At 35.2% G+C, this 20,275-nt stretch overlaps 1 protein-coding gene across 2 annotated transcripts in view; it reads right to left on the bottom strand.

Annotated features, from left to right (window-relative positions):
• DSCAM (DS cell adhesion molecule) overlaps nucleotides 1-20,275 on the bottom strand; it is a 683,895-nt gene that overhangs the window by 412,471 nt on the left and 251,149 nt on the right. For both annotated transcript variants that reach the window (XM_031959192.1, XM_031959191.1), the window contains exon 5: nucleotides 175-453. In XM_031959192.1, coding sequence (XP_031815052.1) covers nucleotides 175-453 — 279 coding nt within the window. The remainder of the gene's footprint in view (nucleotides 1-174; nucleotides 454-20,275) is intronic.

Here is a 20,275-nt window from a genome sequence, read left to right as displayed (position 1 = left end):
CATTTTTTCCTGGCAAAGGAGAGTAATTCTATATTATGTAGTTCTCCCACCCAGAAACCAAATCCATAGAAATCCATAGAAATTGGCTTAATCAAAAATTACTTTTGCTTCTAACAATGTATTACTCAAAGTAAATGCATTGCTGGTGCTTAGGCAAACGGGAATCCTACTTACGTTTTACATAAAGGTGACCTATCACCTTTGCAGTTCCATATCTGTTTGACACTTCACACACGTAGCTGCCAGAGTCTGAAGGACGAGAGTTCTCAATCAGCAACCCTGTCACTGTCTTCTGAAACCTTCCTACAACCTCTAGGGGCATGTTATCCTTCAGCCAATGGTAATTTGGCTCTGGGTGCCCAAATGCTTTACAGGGTAGCTCCACACGCTGCCCTGCCATGGCTTTTCGATGGTCAAATCCATCAAGAATAGATGGAGCTGAATTTGTTGGATCTATAAAGTGAATAACAGTTTTCGGGTTTATTAAATTAAGTAAAATGTATTCTTCAAATAGTATTGGAAGACATCACATATTACAAGACATAAGACTCATTTCAGTTGATGGTTTCGAAGTTGTGACATCAACATTATCCATATTAACCTACTTTTGAAAGAGTTCTAATTTAGACTGAATAGTTTAATACATCAGATTAAATTTCCTATATTAAACAATGCTTTTTTTGTGGTCAAGAAACAGAGCATGATCTATATTGGTGCACAAGTTCAATAGGTGGCCATTGTCTTTTAAGGTTGTTCTGAGGTACTGATATCCCCAAAGACATGAATCCTAGCTTGTGAGGCAAGGTTTTTTAATAGATATTCTTTTTTGAATGTCTAAAAACAAAGCACTCTTTCTTTGCCTAAAATCTGACTAATTTAAGGAAGTAATTCATGGAATTCTAAGTAATACAAGGGATTCAGAAAAAAAAGTTTTGCTTTGTTAGAAAAGTACCATTCAAAGATTTTTTTTTTACTGCTTACAATAAAATAAAAATCAAAGTATGATATATCATGTCTGTATCAAATACAAGACATTTCAAAAGACCTCTAAATGCTCTGATTATATTCAATTGCCAGGTGCTGTCAATAATACAATCTAGGCTCTAGAGATACAAAGAGAACATGGTGTCTATCTTTACTAAAGAACAAAATACAATTTTGTCATGTGAACAAGTAAAGTGTAAAGTATTGTGGATTTTTAATGGGAGAGAGGTAACTTTTGGAGCAATTCAACATGTAAGAAAATAGCATGAATAAAAGCACACGAGAAGGAAAACATGATATATTCAGGAAACAATAAAAGATCTACTTTGGTTGGATCATAGATTTGTGAATAGAAATAGCATAAAGTGAAAAGGGATATTTGATCTAAAATGTTGAAAGACTTTCCTCTCATAAAAAAGAATTTATGAAAATAAACTGAGAAGCTGATATTTCAAAAATAGTTATATATTTAAAGCATCTGCTGAAAAGCTAAAATGACATTGACCTAGCTTTAGATTTTTGATATTACTACTTGTACTTATGTTTACATAGCATCTGCTTTTTAACCAAGCACAGTGCCAAATAATTTACAATTATTATATGATCTTCTCAATCACCCTGAGAAGTAGGTCCTTGTGTTATTACCATTTTACAGATAAGGAATTTGAAGGAAATGGAAGTTTAAGTGACTTGTCCAGGGTCATACAGCTAATAAGTTTCTGAGGCATGATTTGAACTCAGATCTTTTTTTCACTCCAAGAGCACTCTGTTGTACCATTTACTGAACTAATTTTACAATGTTTGCAAGTTTCAACTGTCAGTATTAGGAATTAGCAAGTTGTCCCTTTCTAATATGTGGTAGTTCTTTCTAAGCAACAAGAATAGTGGGGGTGGGGGGGAAGTACTTACTCTATTTTTGAAGGTACATCTGTATCTAGTAAAGCTCATTAACAAATGAAATCAAAGCCTGATCAAACAAAAGGGCTTTATATTGTTTCTGACAAGGTTTACAGAAATTCTAAAAACTGCATCTCAATATTTTCAATAGATATTAGCCAGAGGGGTCTATATGACCTATATCTACAGTGCTATCCTGATGTATAGTGTGGAATAAATGACTAATGACTATGACATTCACTTTATGTATTTACATTTTTCCTATGGAAAATAGCCATGACCATATACAAATTTCTAAGCCTTTAAGACACAATCCTGAGTTCAAATTTGGCCTCAGCCTGGGTTCAAATCTGGCCTAAAACACTTAACATTTCCTGATTGTGTGACCCAGGACAAGTCACTTAACCCCAATTGCCTCAGGAAGAAAGAAGAAGAAGGAGGAGGAAGAGGGAAGGAGGAAGAGGGAAGGGGGAGAGGAGAAGGGGAAGAGGGAGGGAAAAGAGGGGAGGAGGAAGAGAGAGGGGAAAGGGGAAGGAGTAAGAGAAGGAGAAGGAGAAGACACAATCAAGGTAAAAATGTTCCAGCTTTAATTCAAGATGCTACTGCTCATGTATTCAAGTTCTAGATAGCAAGAATTTCCCTCAGTCTTTTTATATGTTCTACAAACACCTTTAAGTGTTTGCTCACAGTATGGCTCATCTGAAATGTGATATTTTTTCATCACTGTCTATTGACATCATTCTCTCCTAGTAAAGCACACTTCAGGGGCCATATCCTCTATAAAACATTTTATATCTTTTATCTTATCTAAAAGTGATCTTAGTATCTAAAAGTGATTTCTCCCTCCTAAAAGTTCTAAAAAATTATCTGGAATTATTTTTGCCCTTCTTTAAGTCAAAATTTTACAACTGGAAGTGACATTATAGCCTCTTCATTTCAAAACTGAACAAAAATCTCTTACATAACATAATATACCAAGGGGTTATTCCAATTTCCTTGTAGACTTAGAGTCAGGATTTACACATCAAAATTCTTACAAGAATATTCTTTTTTACAAAAATCCTACTGGGGGAGGGAAGGCAGAGCCAAGATGGTGGAGAGCAGAAAGGACTTTCGGTGACTTTCTCTGACCTTTCTCTCAAACCAAAAATAGATTAAGCCTATAAACTGGTTTTGAAGCTACAGAGCCTACAAATATTTGGAGTACAACACATTTCTAGAAAAAGATACCTTGGAAGAACTTAAAAACAGGTATGTTTCAACCAGGCAGAGGAACAGTCTGCTGAGCCCAGACTGCAGCATAGGGAGCCTGAGACAAGGAGCTGGGGAAACATTTCTGAGTCTCTTAGGCTACTCTAACCTGGTTGCAAGTGGGTGATTTAATATATTTGCTACAAAGCACCCAAAAGCCAATACAGAAGCCAAATTGTAAGCAGCTGAGTCCCAGAAGAACTTAGCACCTGGCTGATTATCCAAGACTAGAAGTCAGTCAGAAACATCAGCCTCAGGGCAAACCAAGGAAGCTGTTACTCCTTTGTCTTAAGAGTAGATCTTTTAAAAGCAAAAAAATGAAAAGTAAAAAGTAAAAAGCAAAATGTAAAAAGAACTCTGACCATAGAGAACTTTTATGGAGAGAGATAACAGACCTCAAACCCTTAGGTTCCCAAGGCAAATTAACTCCAGATGAAGCCTCAAAGGAAAATATGAGATGATTTTCACAAGATCTTCTTGGAAGATTTCAAAAAGGATCTGAAAAGAGAGTTAGGGGACAGCTAGGTAGAGCAGTGAATAGATCACCAGCTCTGAAGTCAAGAGGACCTGAGTTCAAATCTAGTCTCAGACACTTAACACTTCCTAGCTGTGTGATCCTGAGCAAGTCAATTAACTCCAATTGCCTCAGGGAAAAATAGAGAAAGTTAGAAGAAAAATGTAGAAATGAAATAAAATCTTTTCAAGAGGGTATGGAAAAGGAAAAACAGAAATTACTTAAAGAAAATTCCTTAAAAATGGATTTGATGAAATGGAAAAAGCATATAACTCCTTACAAAATAAATATGAAAAAAGATACCAATTTGTTGAAAAACAGAATTTGTGAAGTGGAAAAAAAATTCAACTAACAAGACAATCCAATTCATCAAATTCAAAAGAAGCTTAAAAGGGTAACTGAAGAAAATAATACACTAAAAAGTAGAATTGAACAAATGAAAGTGAATGATTTAATAAGACTTTAAGAATTGAATAGAACCAAAAAAATGAAAACAAAATAGAAAGAAATATGAAATACTTCCTAGGAAAAACAACTGTCCTAAAAATAGATCTAGGAGAGACAATGTAAGGATTATTGGACTTCCTGAAAGCCATGATGAAAAAAGGGCCTAGACATAATCCTACAGGAAACCATAAAAGAAAATTGCCAGACTTCCAGCCAAGATGGCGGAGAGGAGGCACACAGCTGCGTAAGCTCTGCATTTTCTCTCAGAATTCATTTCAAGACAAGCCTCTGAATTAATGCTTGACTGAAAAAACCCCACAAATAATTACCAAGAGAACACATCCTTGAAATTCACCAGGAAAGGTCTGTTTTTGCTCAAGGGTGGGGGACGATTTTAGATCGGGCCCAGGCTGAGGGCAGGCAGTGGCAGCAAGAGTTCAGCAGGCAGCTCACAGCTGAGCAGACAAGCAGAGAAGCTAAAAGGGGTGAAGGATACAAACCCGAACAGCTGGAGTCTCTCAGGACCTGGCCACCCCTCCCCCACAGTGTCTCAGCACGCTCTCAGAGTTTCAGAGCACAGGCCCATCACAACAATTGCTGTGCTGTTAGGGCCTTGCTGCTGCCCCCTACGGGCTGTAGAGGAAGCTTGGTAACACCACCCAGCCCAAAAAAGAAAGCAGATTCCTTTTGTTGTTTTTTTTTTGTTTGTTTGTTTCTTTGTTTTTGAAATTGAAATGGACCTTAACCATTGACAACTTTCATACGGATAGAGAGCACACTCTAAACTCTGAGGAGACTAAAAACAGACTGTCTCCAGGTGAATCCCCAAAGGAGGACATCATCTGTTCCTCAGCACAGATGAATCTCATAGAAGAAATTAAAAAGGCTCTCACAAGAGAGCTAGAAGAAAAATGGGAAGGAGAGGGAGGCTTGGCAAGAGAGTCTGGAGAAGTCATCCCACTCATTTAAAAACAGAGTGGATAAAGAAATCAAATCATTGAAAAATAGAATTAATGAACTGGAAACAGAAAATAGCTCTCTAAAAAATAAAATTGGTGAAATGGAAAAAATTCCATAGAACAAAACAACTCACTTAAAAACTCAATTGGACAATTAGAAAAAGATATAAAAAAGTGAGTGAAGAAAAGACTTCATTGAAAATCAGAATTGAACAAATGGAATTGAATGACTTGAGGAGACAACAAGAATCAGTCAAGCAAAACCAAAAAAATCAAACAATGGAAAAAAATGCCAAATACCTTCTTAGAAAAACAACAGACCTGGAAAATAGATCTAAGAGAGACAATCTGAGAATTATTGGACTCCTGGAAAAATATGATGGAAAAAAGAGCCTGGACACTATTATCCAGGAAATTATCAAAGAGAACTGCCCAGAAGTTATAGAAACAGAGGGTAAAATACACATTGAAAGAATTCATTGATCACCTACTGAAAGGGATCCTAAAATCAAAACCCCAAGAAATATAGTGGCCAAATGCCAGAACGTTCAGATGAAGCTAGAAAAAAAACAATTCAAACAGAGAGGATCCACAATAAGGATTACCCAGGATGTAGCAGCATCCACATTAAAAGATTGAAGGGTTTGGAATATAATATTCCAAAAGGCTAAGGAACTCAGTATGCAACCAAAAATAATTTACCCAGCCAGAATGAGCATCTTTTTCCAGGGAAGAAGATGGACATTCAACAAAATAAGTGAATTTCACCTATTTTTGATGAAAAAAATAGAACTTAACAAAAAGTTTGATTTACAAATATAGAACTCAAGAGAAACCTAAAAAGGTAAAAAGAAATCTTGGGAACTATATTTCTGCTATAAAGATGTATAAAGAATACATGTATACCTTCTTCTAGAAACTAGAGGTTGAAAGAACATTGTACCAGAAAAAGGGTAAAGTTGTGGAACTACATCTCACAAAGAGGCAAAGGAAACCTATTATATCTGAGGGAAAGAATGGAGGGGGATGAATATAGTGGGTATCTTACTGCCATCAGAATTGGCTTAAAGAGAAAAAATTTAGACATATTCAATTTATGGTGAAACTTCTCCCACCTCATTGAAAAGTGGGAAGGGAAAAGGGAAAAGGGAAGGAATAAGCTAATTGGAAGAGAATATGGAAACTGTGAGGGAAAGGAATAAGATAGGGGGAAAACTCTAAGGTGGGGGAGGGATACTAAAAAGGGAGGGCTGTGAGAAGCAAGTGGTGCTCACAAGTTTAATATTGGGGAGGGGGGTAAGAGGGAAAGAAGGGAGAAAAGCATAAACAGGGTATAACAAGATGGTAAGTAATACAGAATTGGTAATATAAAGCATAAATGTGAACGGGGTAAACCCCCCCATAAAGAAGAAGCAGTTAGCAGAATGGATTAAAAGCCAGAATCCTACAATAAGTTGTTTACAGGAAACACACCTGAAGCAAGGAGATACCTACAGAGTAAAGGTAAAAGGTTGGAGCAGAATCTATTATTTAAGGTAAAGTCAAAAAAGCAGGGGTAGCCATCCTGATCTCAGATCAAGCAAAAACAAAAATTGATCGAATTAAAAAAGATAAGGAAGGGCACTATATCTTGGTAAAGGGTAGCATAGATAATGAAGCAATATCAATATTAAACATATATGCACCGTGGTGTAGCATCTAAATTCTTAAAAGAGAAATTAAGAGAGCTGCAAGAAGAAATAGACAGCAAAATTATAATGATGGGGAGATCTCAACCTTGCACTCTCAGAATTAGATAAATCAAACCACAAAATAAATAAGAAAGAAGTCAAAGAAGTAAATAGAATATTAGAAAAGTTAGATATGATAGATCTCTAGAGAAAACAAAATGGAGACAGAAAGGAGTACACTTTGTTTTCAGTAGTTCATGGAACCTATACAAAAAATGACTATATATTAGGACATAAAAACCTCAAACTCAAATGCAGTAAGGCTGAAATAGTAAATGCATCCTTTTCAGAACACGATGCAATGAAAATTACATTCAACAAAAAGCCAGGGGAAAAATAGACCAAAAAATAATTGGAAACTAAATAATCTCATATTAAAGAATGATTGGATGAAACAGCAAATCATAGATATAATTAATAACTTCACCCAAGAAACTGACAATAATGAGACGTTATGCCAAAATGTGTGGGATGCAGTCAAAGCAGTAATAAGGGGAAATTTCATATCTCTAGAGATCTACTTGCATAAAATAGAGAAAGAGAAGGTTAATGAATTGGGCTTGCAACTAAAAATGCTAGAAAAGTAACAAATTAAAAACTCCAGTCAAACACTAAACTTGAAATTCTAAAAATAAAAGGAGAGATCAATAAAATTGAAAGTAAAAGAACTATTGAATTAATTAATAAAACTAAGAGTTGGTTCTATGAAAAAACCAACAAAATAGACAAGCCCTTGGTAAATCTGATTAAAAAAAGGAAAGAGGAAAATCACATTGTTAGTCTTAAAAATGAAAAGGGAGAACTCGCCATTAACGAAGAGGAAATTAGAGCAATAATTAGGAGTTACTTTGCCCAACTTTATACCAATAAATTCAACAACTTAACTGAAATGGAAGAATACCTTAAAAAATATACTAGATTATTGCCCAGATTAACAGAGGAAGAAGTAAATGTCCTAAACAGTCCTATTTTAGAAAAAGAAATAGAACAAGCTGTTAACCAACTACCTAAGAAAAAATCCCCAGGACCAGATGGATTTACATGTGAATTCTACCAAACATTTAAAGAACAATTGACTCCAATGTTATATAAACTATTTGAAAAAATAGGGATTGAAGGAGTCCTACCAAATTCCTTTTACGACACAGGCATGGTACTGATACCTAAGCCAGGTAGGTTGAAAACAGAGAAAGAAAATTATAGACCAATCTCCCTAATGAATATTGATGCTAAAATCTTAAATAAAGTATTAGCAAAAATATTACAGAAAAATCATCCCCAGGACAATATACTATGACCAAATAGGATTTATACCAAGAATGCAGAGGTGGTTCAATATTAGGAAAACTATTAGCATAACTGACTATATCAATAACCAAACTAACAAAAACCATATGATCATCTCAATAGATGGAGAAAAAGCATTTGATAAAATCCAACATTCATTCCTAATAAAAACACTTGAAAGGATAGGAATAAATGGACTTTTCCTTAAAATACTCAGGAGCATGTATTTAAAACCATCAGTAAGGATCATATGCAATGGGGAAAAACTGGAACCTTTCCCAGTAAGATCTGGAGTGAACCAAGGTTGCCCACTATCACCATTATTATTCAATATTGTATTAGAAACACTAGCCTCAACAATAAGAGTCGAGAAAGAGATTAAAGGAATTAGAGTAGGCAATAAGGAAACCAAACTATCACTCTTTGCAGATGGTATGATGGCATACTTAGAGAACCCCAGAGATTCTACTAAAAAGCTATGAGAAATAATTCATAACATTAGCAAAGTTGCAGGATACAAAATAAATCAGCATAAATCCTAAGCATTTTTATAAATCACCAACAAAATCCAACAGCAAGAGATACAAAGAGAAATTGCATTCAAAATAACTGTCGACAGCATAAGATATTTGGGAATCTATGGACCAAAGGAAAGTCAGGGATTATATGAGCAAAATTATAAAACATTTTCCACACAAATAAAGTCAGACTTAAATAATTGGAAAAATATTAAGTGCTCGTGGATAGGCCTAGCGAATATAATAAAGATGACAATACTCCCTAAACTAATCTATTTATTTAGTGCTATACCAATCAGATTTCCAAGAAAATATTTTAATGATCTAGAAAAAATAACAACATTCATATGGAAGAACAAATGATCGAGAATCTCAAGGAAAATAATGAAAAAAAAAAAAATCAAATGCAGGTGACCTAGCTGTACCGGATCTAAAACTATATTACAAAGCAGCAGTCACCAAAACCATTTGGTATTGGCTAAGAAATAGATTAGTTGATCAGTGGAATAGGTAAAGTTCATAAGACAAAATAGTCAACTACAGCAATCTAGTGTTTGACAGACCCAAAGATCCTAACTTTTGGGATAAGAATTTATTATTTGATAAAAACTGCTGGAATAATTGGAAATTAGTATGGCAGAAATTAGGCATGGACCCACACTTAACACCGTATACCAAGATAAGATCAAAATGGGTCCATGATTTAGGTATAAAGAGTGATATTATAAATAAATTAGAGGAACATAGGATAGTTTATCTCTCAGACTTGTGGAGGAGGAAGAAATTTGTGACCAAAGATGAACTAGAGACCATTATTGATCACAAAATAGAAAATTTTGATTATATCAAATTAAAAATCCTTTGTACAAACAAAACTGATGCAAACAAGATTAGAAGGGAAGCAACAAACTGGAAAAACATCTTCACAGTTAAAGGTTCTGATAAAGGCCTCATTTCTAAAATATATAGAGAATTGACTCTAATTTATAAGAAATCAAGCCATTCTCCAATTGATAAATGGTCAAAGGATATGAACAGACAATTTTCAGATGATGAAATTGAAACTATTATCACTCATATGAAAGAGTGTTCCAAATCACTCCTGATCAGAAAAATGCAAATTAAGACAACTCTGAGATACCACTACATACCTGTCAGATTGGCTAAGATGATAGGAAAAAATAATGACAAATGTTGGAGGGGATGCAGGAAAACTGGGACCCTGATGCATTGTTGGTGGAGTTGTGAATGAATCTAACCATTCTGGAGAGCAATCTGGAATTATGTCCAAAAAGTTATCAAACTGTGCATACCCTTTCACCCAGCAGTGCTACTACTGGGCTTATACCCCAAGGAGATACTAAAGAAGGGAAAGGGACCTGTATGTGCCAAAATGTTTGTGGCAGCCCTGTTTGTAGTGCTAGAAACTGGAAAATGACTGGATGCCCATCAATTGGAGAATGGCTAGGTAAATTGTGGTATATGAATGTTATGGAATATTATTGTTCTGTACCAAATGACCAGCAGGGTGAATACAGAGAGGCTTGAAGAGACTTACATGAACTGATGCTAAGTGAAATGAGCAGAACCAGGAGATCATTATATACTTCAATAACGATACTGTATGAATATGTATTCTGATGGAAATGGATTTCTTTGAAAAAGAGAAGATCTAACTCAGTTTCACTTGATCAATGATGGACAGAAGCAGATACACCCAAAGAAAGAACACTGGGAAATGAATGTAAACTATTTGCATTTTTGTTTTTCTTCCCGGGTTATTTTTACCTTCTGAATCCAATTCTTCCTGTGCAACAAGAAAACTGGTTCTGCACACATATATTGTATCTAGGATATACTGTAACATATTTAACATGTACAGGACTGCTTGCCATCTGGGGAAGGGGATGGAGGTAGGGAGGGAAAAAATCGGAATAGAAGTGAGTGCAAGGGATAATGTTATAAAAAATTACCCTGGCATGGGTTCTGTCAATAAAAAGTTATAATTATTAAAAAAATAATAAAAAAAGAAATTATGTGATAATGCCATAGTTCCTTACAAATCTCCAATAATAACCATCATTACACATAAATATCTATGGCTTCCAATAATTCTTTAGAAATGTGATGTTTATGGATGCCCATCAATTAGAGAATGGCTAGGTAAATTGTGATATATTTATGTTATGGAATATTATTGTTCTGTAAGAAATGACCAGCAGGATGAATACAGAAAGGCCTGGAGAGACTTACCTGAACTGATGCTAAGTGAAATGAGCAGAACCAGGAGATCATTATACCCTTCAACAACAATTCTATGGGAGGATCAGTTCTGATGGAAGTGGCTATCTTCAGCAATGAGAGGATCCAAATCACTTCCAATTGCTCAGTAATGAACAGAATCAGCTAGCTACACTCAGTGAAAGAACACTGGGAAATGAGTGTGGACAACAACATAGCATTTACACTTTTTATATTATTATTAGCTTGCATTTTTGTTTTTCTTCCCAGGTTATTTTTACTTTCTTTCTAAATCTGATTTTTCTTGTGTAGCAAGGCTACGGTATAAATATGTATACTTATATTGATTTAACATATATTTTAACATATTTAGCATGTATTGGACTACCTGTCATCTAGGGAAAGAGGTGGAAGGAAGGAGGGGAAAAGTTAGAACAGAAGTTTTTGCAAGAGTCAATGTTGAAAAATTATTCATGCATATGTTTTGTCAATAAAAAGCTATTAAAAAAAAAAAGAAAATTGTCCTGATGTCCTAGAATCAGAAGACAAAATAGCCATTGAAAGAATTCACCAATCACCTGCTGAAAGAAACTCCAAATTAAAAATCCCAAGAACTATTGTGGATAAATTTCAGAACTATTGGACTAAGGGAAAATATTGCAAGCATCCAAAAAGATATAATTCAAATATCCAGGGGCCACAATCAGGATTACCCAGGTCTTAGAAGCTTTCACTTTGAAAGATTAAAGGGCCTGGAATTTTATATTCTGAAAGACAGAGGTACTTGGTTTCCAGCCAAGAATAAGCTATGCAAGCTAAAAATAAGCATTATATTTCAAAGAAAAAGATAGACATTCAATGAACAGGTAAAATTCATTTATTTCTGGTGAAAAGACTTGCTGAATCAAAAAAAAACTTATCTCCAAATACAGAATTCAAGAAAAGCATAAAAAGATTAAAAACAAAAAAAAATTTTGAAAACCATATTTCTATTATAGGTATACTTAGAAAGTGCAGGTATAATTTGATTTAATTATGATAATATGAAAAAGTAACAAGAAGTAGAAAAAGGAAAGGAAAAAGAGGAAATTGGACATAAAATGAGGGAAATTACATCTCAGCAAGAGGCAAAGAAAACCTATTAATAAGGGAAAGAAAGGAGGGAGAAGAACATTGTGTGAATTTTACTCTCATCAGATTTGGCTCAGAGAATATCAGATATATTTGGTTTCACAGAGAAACTTGTATCACTTTAGAGGGAAGTGGAAGGAGAAAGGGAAAAGGAAAGGGAAGGCTTAGAAGGGAAAACAGAAGTAGTAGAGGAAAGGGATAAGAAAGGAGGAGAGGGGGAGGAATATGTGAGGCAGGTGGTGGTCAGAAGCAAAATAATGGGGAAGAGGGAAGAGAAGGTAAACAGAAAAGTATAACTTGGGGTAAATAAGATGGCAGGAAATACAGAATTAGTTATTTTAATTGTGAATGTGAATTGGATGAACTTTTCCATAAAACATAAGTGGACAGCAGACTGCATTAAAAGTCAGAATCCTACAATATGTTTTTTATATGAAACACATTTAAAGCAGAATGATACACACAGAATAAATGTAAAAGGCTGGAACAGAATTTATTATATTTTAGGTGAAGTAAAAAAAAAAAAAGCACAGGTAGTAATTCTGATGTCAGAGAAAGCAATAGCAAAAAAAATAATTTAATTAAAAGAGATAAGGAAAGAACTATATCTTGCTAAAGGGTACCATAGATAATGAAGAAATATCAATACTAAACATATATTCATCAAGTGGTATAGCATCCAAATTTCTACAGGAAAATTAAGAGAGCTGAAAGAAGAAACAGAAAGCAAAACTACACTAGTGGGAGATCTCAATCTTGCTCTTTTAAAGCTAGATAAAATAAATAAGAAATAAGTTAAGAAGGTAAACATAATTTTAGAAAAGTTATACATGATAGTTCCTTGGAGAAAATTGAATGGAGACAGAAAAGAGTATACTTTTTTTTCTTGGCAGTTCATGGGACCTATACAAAAACTGAACACATGTTAGGACACAAAAACCTCAAAATAAAATGCAGAAAGACAGGAATAGTAACTGCATTTTTTTTCAGATCATGATACAATAAACATCACATGCAATAAAAGGTCAAGGGAAAATAAACCAAAAACTAATTGCAATCTAAATAATTTGAAATCAATGGGTGGGGGAAAGAGAGGTGGTGTAGTGATTAGAGCACCAACCCTGAAGTCAGGAGGACCTGAGTTCAAATTTGGCTTCAGACACTTAATATTTCTTAGCTGTGTGACCCTGGGCAAGTCACTTAACCCCAATTGCCTTAGCAAAATAAATAAACAAATGAACAAACAAACAAACAAATGAATGAATGAATAGGAATGAATGGGTGGAACAACAAATCATAGACATAATAAATTTATCCAAGAGAAAGACAATAATGAGACATACCATAATTTGTGGGGTGTAGCCAAAGCTGTTAAAAGGGGAAATCTACAAAAATATACATTGCCCATGTTAACAGAAAAGGAAATAAGTTATTTAAATAGTTTAAATAGTTCCATTTTAGAAAAAGAAATAGAAATGCTATTAATCAACTTTCCAAGAAAAAATCTTCAGGACCAGATAGATTTATATGATGACCACGCTAGCACCCAGGATACCCCAGAATCAGCCGGAGTCAGGATAAGCAAATGTCCTTAGTCTTTATTCTTGGTCTTCAGATGCAGGATTGAACAGGATGGAAGCAGAATCTCCACGACTGCCTTCTTCCCTGTCTACCACCAAGTGTGACTCTGACTAGTCTTACTTCACCCCCTAGTCCCTCCTACAATCCTCTGTATACACTAATCATTGAGCCAGCACAGGATAGTGGGAAGAGCCATTTTCCAAGCATATGCCCATAGAATATTGTCCAATCAATAGTTAGCCTCAAATGCTCTACTGTCCTGACCTCAGTGCATCCACTCAAGAGTTTCAGCCCTCTACAGATTTACATATGAATTCTACCAAACATTTAAAGAACAATTAATTCCAATATTGTATAAACTATTTGAAAAAATGGGAAAGAAGGACTCCTACTAAGTTCCTTTTATGACACAGATATGGTGCTGATACCTAAACCAGATAGAGTGAAAAAAGAGAAAGAAAATTATAGACCAATTTCCCTAATGAATATGATGCAAAAATCTTAAATAAAATATAAACAAAGGCATTACAGAAAGTCATCCCCAGGATAATACACTACAACCAAACAGGATTTACACCAGGAATGCAAAGCTGGTTCAATATTAGGAAAACTATTAGCACAAATGAATATATCAATAACCAAACAAAAATCATATGATTTTCTCAATAGATGCAGAAAAAGCATTTGATGAAATCCAACACCTATTCCTATTAAAAACACTAGAGAGTATAGGGATAAATGGACTTTTCCTTAAAGTAATCAGTAGCATCTACTTAAAACCATCAGCAAGCATTATATGTAATGGGGACAAACTAGAACCATTCCCAATAAAATTGGGGTGGAACAAGGTTGCCCACTATCACCATTACTATTAAATATTATACTACAAATTTTAGCTTTGGCAATAAGAGAAGAAAAGGAGGTTTAAAATAGTAGAATAGTTAATGAGGAAACCAAATTATCACTCTTTGCAGATGATATGATAGTATACTTAGAGAATTCTAGAGAATCAACTAAAAAACTCCTAGAAACAATACACAACTTTAGCAAAGTTCTAGGATAGAAGATAAATGCACAGAAATAATCAGAATTTTTAGATATTATCAACAAAGTTCAGCCGAAAGAGATATGAGAGAGATCCCATTTAAAATAGCTGTTAGAGAGCATTGTCAAAGTTATGGAAAGCCAAGGTTTGATTATAATTTTGGAGCAGATCATTGAACTTTTAGAAATTGTTAAGTACATATGTCCTTGGTTCTCTATGGAAAAAGAATTGGATTTAGACAAGTGGAAATTAATAGGAGAAAAACTGGGTGAATGCTACAGATCTAATTCAAACTCAATGCAGTGGAAATTAGAAAGAGAGGATCTTTTTTGTAATAGAAATGCACCTGACTCAATTTCCAAAGACATAATTAATACATACAATTTAATACAACTGGCTAGAAGAAGTTATTTAAGTGTTAGAATGAAGAAAAAGAAAGTGCAGCAGGGAGAGGTGCCAACTAAACTAGGTGATAAGCAGGAAAATTCAGATAAGAATGGAGTTAAGTACAATTCTAAGTGTGATATTTCACAGCAGGAGGAATTAGATCATGACCCTCCCCCATTAATTAACCCTTCATGGGTGAAGGAAGAAGGGGGAGGGAGAGAGGCAGAAACACAGTTGGCTTCTTCTGTGAAGCAGAATATGACAAGATTAGAAGAAGCATTAATTAATGCAAAAAATGAAGGAGAAGACTTATCTGATGTTATAAATGCATATCCTGTGATTGAAAGATTGACTCTTCAGGTCAAAAAGAGAGAAAATACACTCCTTTTAGTTTGGGAAAAATTAAAGATTTGAAAAAGGGTTGCACTCTTTATGGGACTACATCATTTTATGTGAAGATGTTGCTAGATAATTTGTCTTATGAAATCTTAACCACAAGTGATTGGAAATCCATAGTGAGAACATGCTTAGAACCAGGACAAAATTTGTTGTGGCTTTTGGAGTTTCATGAATTTTGTAGTATTCAAGCCCAATGCAATAGGCAAACAGGAGCTACTGGACAAATCACTTTTCACCAACTAGCTGGTGAAGGTCAGTATGCAGAGAATTCAGAACAGATTTATTATCCCCTAACAGTGTATGACCAAATTTCTAAGGCTGCAATAAAAGCTTGGAATTCTCTCCCTGGACAGAAAGATGGAAATAAAGCTTTCACAAAAATAGAGCAAGGTCCCAATGAACCTTTTGCAGATTTTGCGGGACGTTTGCAAACAGCTGTAATAAGAACCATTGAAGATGATGCTGCCACAGAAATAATGACTAGACATTTGGCTAAGGAAAATGCCAGTGAGGGTTGCAAAAGAATTATATGGGGATTAGACAAAGATGCTCCTTTAGAGGAGATTATAAGACGTTGTGCCACAGTGGGCACAAATGCTTATTATACCCAAACTATGATGAACATGGAAAGACAGGGTCCCTCTTGGCAAGGGACTTCTAGAGAACTCATAGATGTTTTCAGTGTGGAAAAGTTGGACATTTGAGAGCTCAATGTAGATATGGAGATAGAATGAGAAGACAGGGTGAGAGAAAACCCAAAACCCCATGTCCAAAATGCAACTGAGGCTTTCACTGGGCCTCAGAATGTAGATTGACCCAGAGAAGTGAGAGGCAGGGCCCAGCTCCTAAGTATCAATCAAAGGACAGGTGGGGCATGATGGCAGCTGAGTTTACACCCAAAGAGTCTTTAGAAATTCAGGACTCTGATGTCATTAATCAACAGAAAAGCAATCAGGAGTACAGTTGGGGAGAATACAGATTTTTCAATCCAATAGGGCAGTGTCCAGTGCAAACAGCTCCAATGTAATTACCAGGTGATGAGGAGAAATCCCAAAAGTAGTAAATAAGAAGGGAAATAGATAGGTTAATTGCTTGGGGAAGAAGGTTTGCTTGCATCTCCACAGGTGGAGATGGAATCAGATGGGTGCCAACGAGCCGTTTTCGCCTTGTCCATCAGAGAGAAACAGAAAAAGCAGAAAAACCTCAAAACAAAGGAGAAGATTTAAGAAACATCTGACACTGAAAGAGCATTACTGATAATGAGACTTTTTTAAATCTTCATGAATCATTGGATTTCCTAACACAAGATGAGATTCTTTTAGTTCTTGAAAACCAGCAGAAAATCATTAAATTTCCTTGAGATGAAAAATTGTTGATGAGACTATTGCAGTATTTCAGAGCTTACAGGAATTATTGGATTCTTGGCATATTAACTAATGGACAATTGGGTTCCTTTCTATTTTTAGGTCTTATGGACATGTATAATTTTGTATGTTGGTTCATGTTATGAAAAATTGTTTACTTCAAAGCTTACAGGAATTATTGAATTCCTGGCACATGAACTAATGGACAATTGGGTTCCTTTCTATTTTTAGGTCTTATGGACATGTATAATTTTGTATGTTGGTTCATGTTATGAAAAATTGTTTACTTCAAACTTACAGAAATTATTGAATCCTGGCACATGAATTAATGGGCAATGGGTTCCTTTTGGACTATTTCTAGGACTTATGGACATGTGTAAATTCTTCATGTTATTTGTTAGCATTACTACTAGCCTGTGTTATATTGCTATGTACCTATGTAATTATGTGTAATGCCTCCCATATTGATGGATTTATGTACACCTTGTTTCATACTTGTTTCAAGTGAGCCCCTCTAGAAACCCGCTAATCCGATTTGATTTTCTATTTCCTTTGGTGTTTTCATCTCTCTTCCTGAGATATCAGGGAGGGCATGACCACCTTCTTTTTATGGTGTTTTCACTTCTTTTTTCAGCAGTTAGGGAAGGCGTGATCACCTTTTTGGAGTTCTCACCTCCTTGAGAAGTCGAGGAGGTTATGATTGCCTATGTTCTAAATCAAAAGAAACCCATAAAATCAAAAGAAAAGGGGAGATGTTGGAATCCTAGTGTCAACTCAACTTGAAACAAGGTGAAAACTCAAGGGTGATGTCAGGGTCCTGGTGTTAACTCAAAAGAATTGATATAGTGCTTGTTGGTTCACACCTTAGAGCGAATCCTTGCAGGGTGATGGGTTGCTAATACTGACAGACAATAATGTTTGTGTTCACACCTCCCTTGAAGTTCTTAGGACCAGAGAGCACTCTGGGAGATAACCCATAATCCCTGCCTCCAGAAGGAGGAGTTAACCTTTGGGAGATCTTATATATAGAAGAAGCTCTTAGAGCTTGGGGGAGTTACTTGAGAACATTCCCAGGGGTCGGAGAGGAGCACTCTGTGAAGAAGCCCACAAGCCCTCTGGAGACAAGAGAGATTCACTACAACTTTCACCTTGGTGCTGGCTGGAGGCAGGAGCATAGCAGAGGCAGGAGCAAAGGACAAAGCTGCAAGAGCTCTTGGAACCAAGCAGAGAGATAGGCCTCTGAGCTAACCGGGCTATATTGAAGGATACAATAAAAGATCTGAACTTTTACCAGTTGGTTGTGATTTTGGGTGATTATTTACTTGTAACTGAAACTAAAGCTGCCTTCAGAAAACCTCCCCAAGAAACCCTCTCTCCCAGAGAGAATCATCTTATTATTATTTTAAAGAAGAAAAAACATCCCACAATAGATATTTTGGAATTTTTCACTTCTGCTGGGTGTCATCCTTGGCAGTATGATTTTAGTTGTTAATTGTTGATTTTAAAAAATTTGCTCATACTTACAACTTACTCCCTAACTTCATTTTTAATATTTAGGAAGCACTTCTGGAGAAAAAGATAGGTTGGTAAAGTTTCTGTTATTTGGTAGTGCTGGGTTATTCCAGACTTTTAGGGACAGCTTAGCCTGAGGAACTGTAAGATTTTAGTGCTCCCAAAGTGACCTTTTCTCAGGCAAACTCTGATTGTTGCTCCTTTTGGACTGTGCTGTACAAATTCATGACTTGAGATTATGCCTGACAAATAATAGAATGTTATTAGATTGATCAAATCTCATCCAACTAGGAAGCTTTGCTGGTTTAGAGTGACAGAATAGCAGGTTCCCCTTTGGTCTAGTATTCTGCCACATTTTATTTCTCTACAAGCTTCAGACTGAGTTAAAAGCAGTAACCAAAAGTATGCTATGTTAGAGGTTTTAATCACACAGTTTCTTGCTTGCTGTTCAACTTAATACTTTCTTGGCACACCACCTGGAACTTAAGACCACTGTATACTCAAGAAGGCCACAATGGGACATAGGCCCCTCCCTTCTCAGTCTACCCTGGATCTGTGACCTAGAATTGTATGTTACAAAGTTTCTAGTTGCCACCTGTTCCCATCATGGTACCTTGATATGGATCTGGTACTTTCTTTTGATCTGTGCAGAATCTCTTGCTGAGATTCCATCATATGGAGCTAAATCTAACTAGACTCCATCCCCATTGTTCCTAAGAACACCTCTGTGTCCCCTTATGTTGGTATGGATTACAAAAGAAGGACTCATGGCACTTTTTTGAACTTTTCTATCAGAATTTTGTCTAGTACATTTTCCAGACATGTTTGGAAGAGTTTTTATTGTTGCTGGATTTTTTTTTTGGGGGGGGGGGGGGGGGGGGGGGGTGAAGGGTAAGGTCCCTAATGGGTTGCTTTATTTCCTAATACTCTATTAAGTTCTACCATATTATGATCTAATAAAGGAAGGGAAAATAGCAAGAACTTATCAGAGCAGCTTGTATTCTTCCTCTAAATATTACAGGAATCCAAATATCTATAGATTCTGGAAATATTTGAGATGGCACCCTTATAAATGTAATGACAAGATCTTGCTGGTTCAGTTTCATCATTATCCTATTTTCCATGAAAGGAAAGTTTTTCATCTGTTAAGTCACAAGTTTGTCTATGTTACCACTGAATTGAATTTCATAAATCATGAAATAATTTGCTCCAAATTATATTGATAATATTTCAAGAGAATTACAGGAATTTTGTCCTATAATAAAAGTATAAATGATCAGTCTGTCTGTGATTTTCAGGCCTTGACATGCCAGAATAATTTTCTTGTTGTCACAACCATGTCCTTCCTTCTCATTTTAAGGCAAATTTCTCCAATTATCATATCAGAACTATAAACATTTTATGCTGAATCTTGCCATTACTATCATCTTAGTAAAATTCTGTTCATGATAAGTATTGAAAGAATGAGAAACTTTACTCTTTTTTTGCTATTGCTATGGATTTGTAAATGCTTATGTAATTTTTGAGTTCCCAATATTTATCCCAGACAATTGGAATCTTTTAGATTTAAATAAGTAGTTTCTTTATTTAACCAAAACTGATGAGGATAATAATGAAGTAGGTAACAATGATGAAAAAGTCAGTGACAAACAGAAGAAAGAAATAGCAAGTAGCACAGTGTGGCTATGCAAGGAATAATAAATAGGCCAATTGTGGCTAGACTGAAATGCTTTTGAGAAAAATTAGAGATAAGAATCTGAAAAGGGAGGTAGATGTAAGGTTTTCAGTCTTTGAATGTGGTTTAGAAATTATCTAAAAATTGTCAGGATAGAATATGGTCTTTCTAGATAGAACAGAAACTTTTTAAAGCTATAAATTAGCTTTTGAATTTATTTTGTTTGGTTTCTCCTTCACATAATATCAAGGAAGAGAGGAGCACATTTTACATGTTATATGGTTCTGACTATAGTGGTCTCTCCCTCAGATACTAAACTTTCGTTGTATAATCAAACGACTTCTGATACATTT

This window comes from Sarcophilus harrisii, chromosome 3 (genome assembly GCF_902635505.1).
Source record: "Sarcophilus harrisii chromosome 3, mSarHar1.11, whole genome shotgun sequence".
Classification (NCBI taxonomy): domain Eukaryota; kingdom Metazoa; phylum Chordata; class Mammalia; order Dasyuromorphia; family Dasyuridae; genus Sarcophilus; species Sarcophilus harrisii.
Note: the sequence above shows the minus strand (reverse complement) of the source record. Positions and strands in the feature narration are given on the sequence as shown.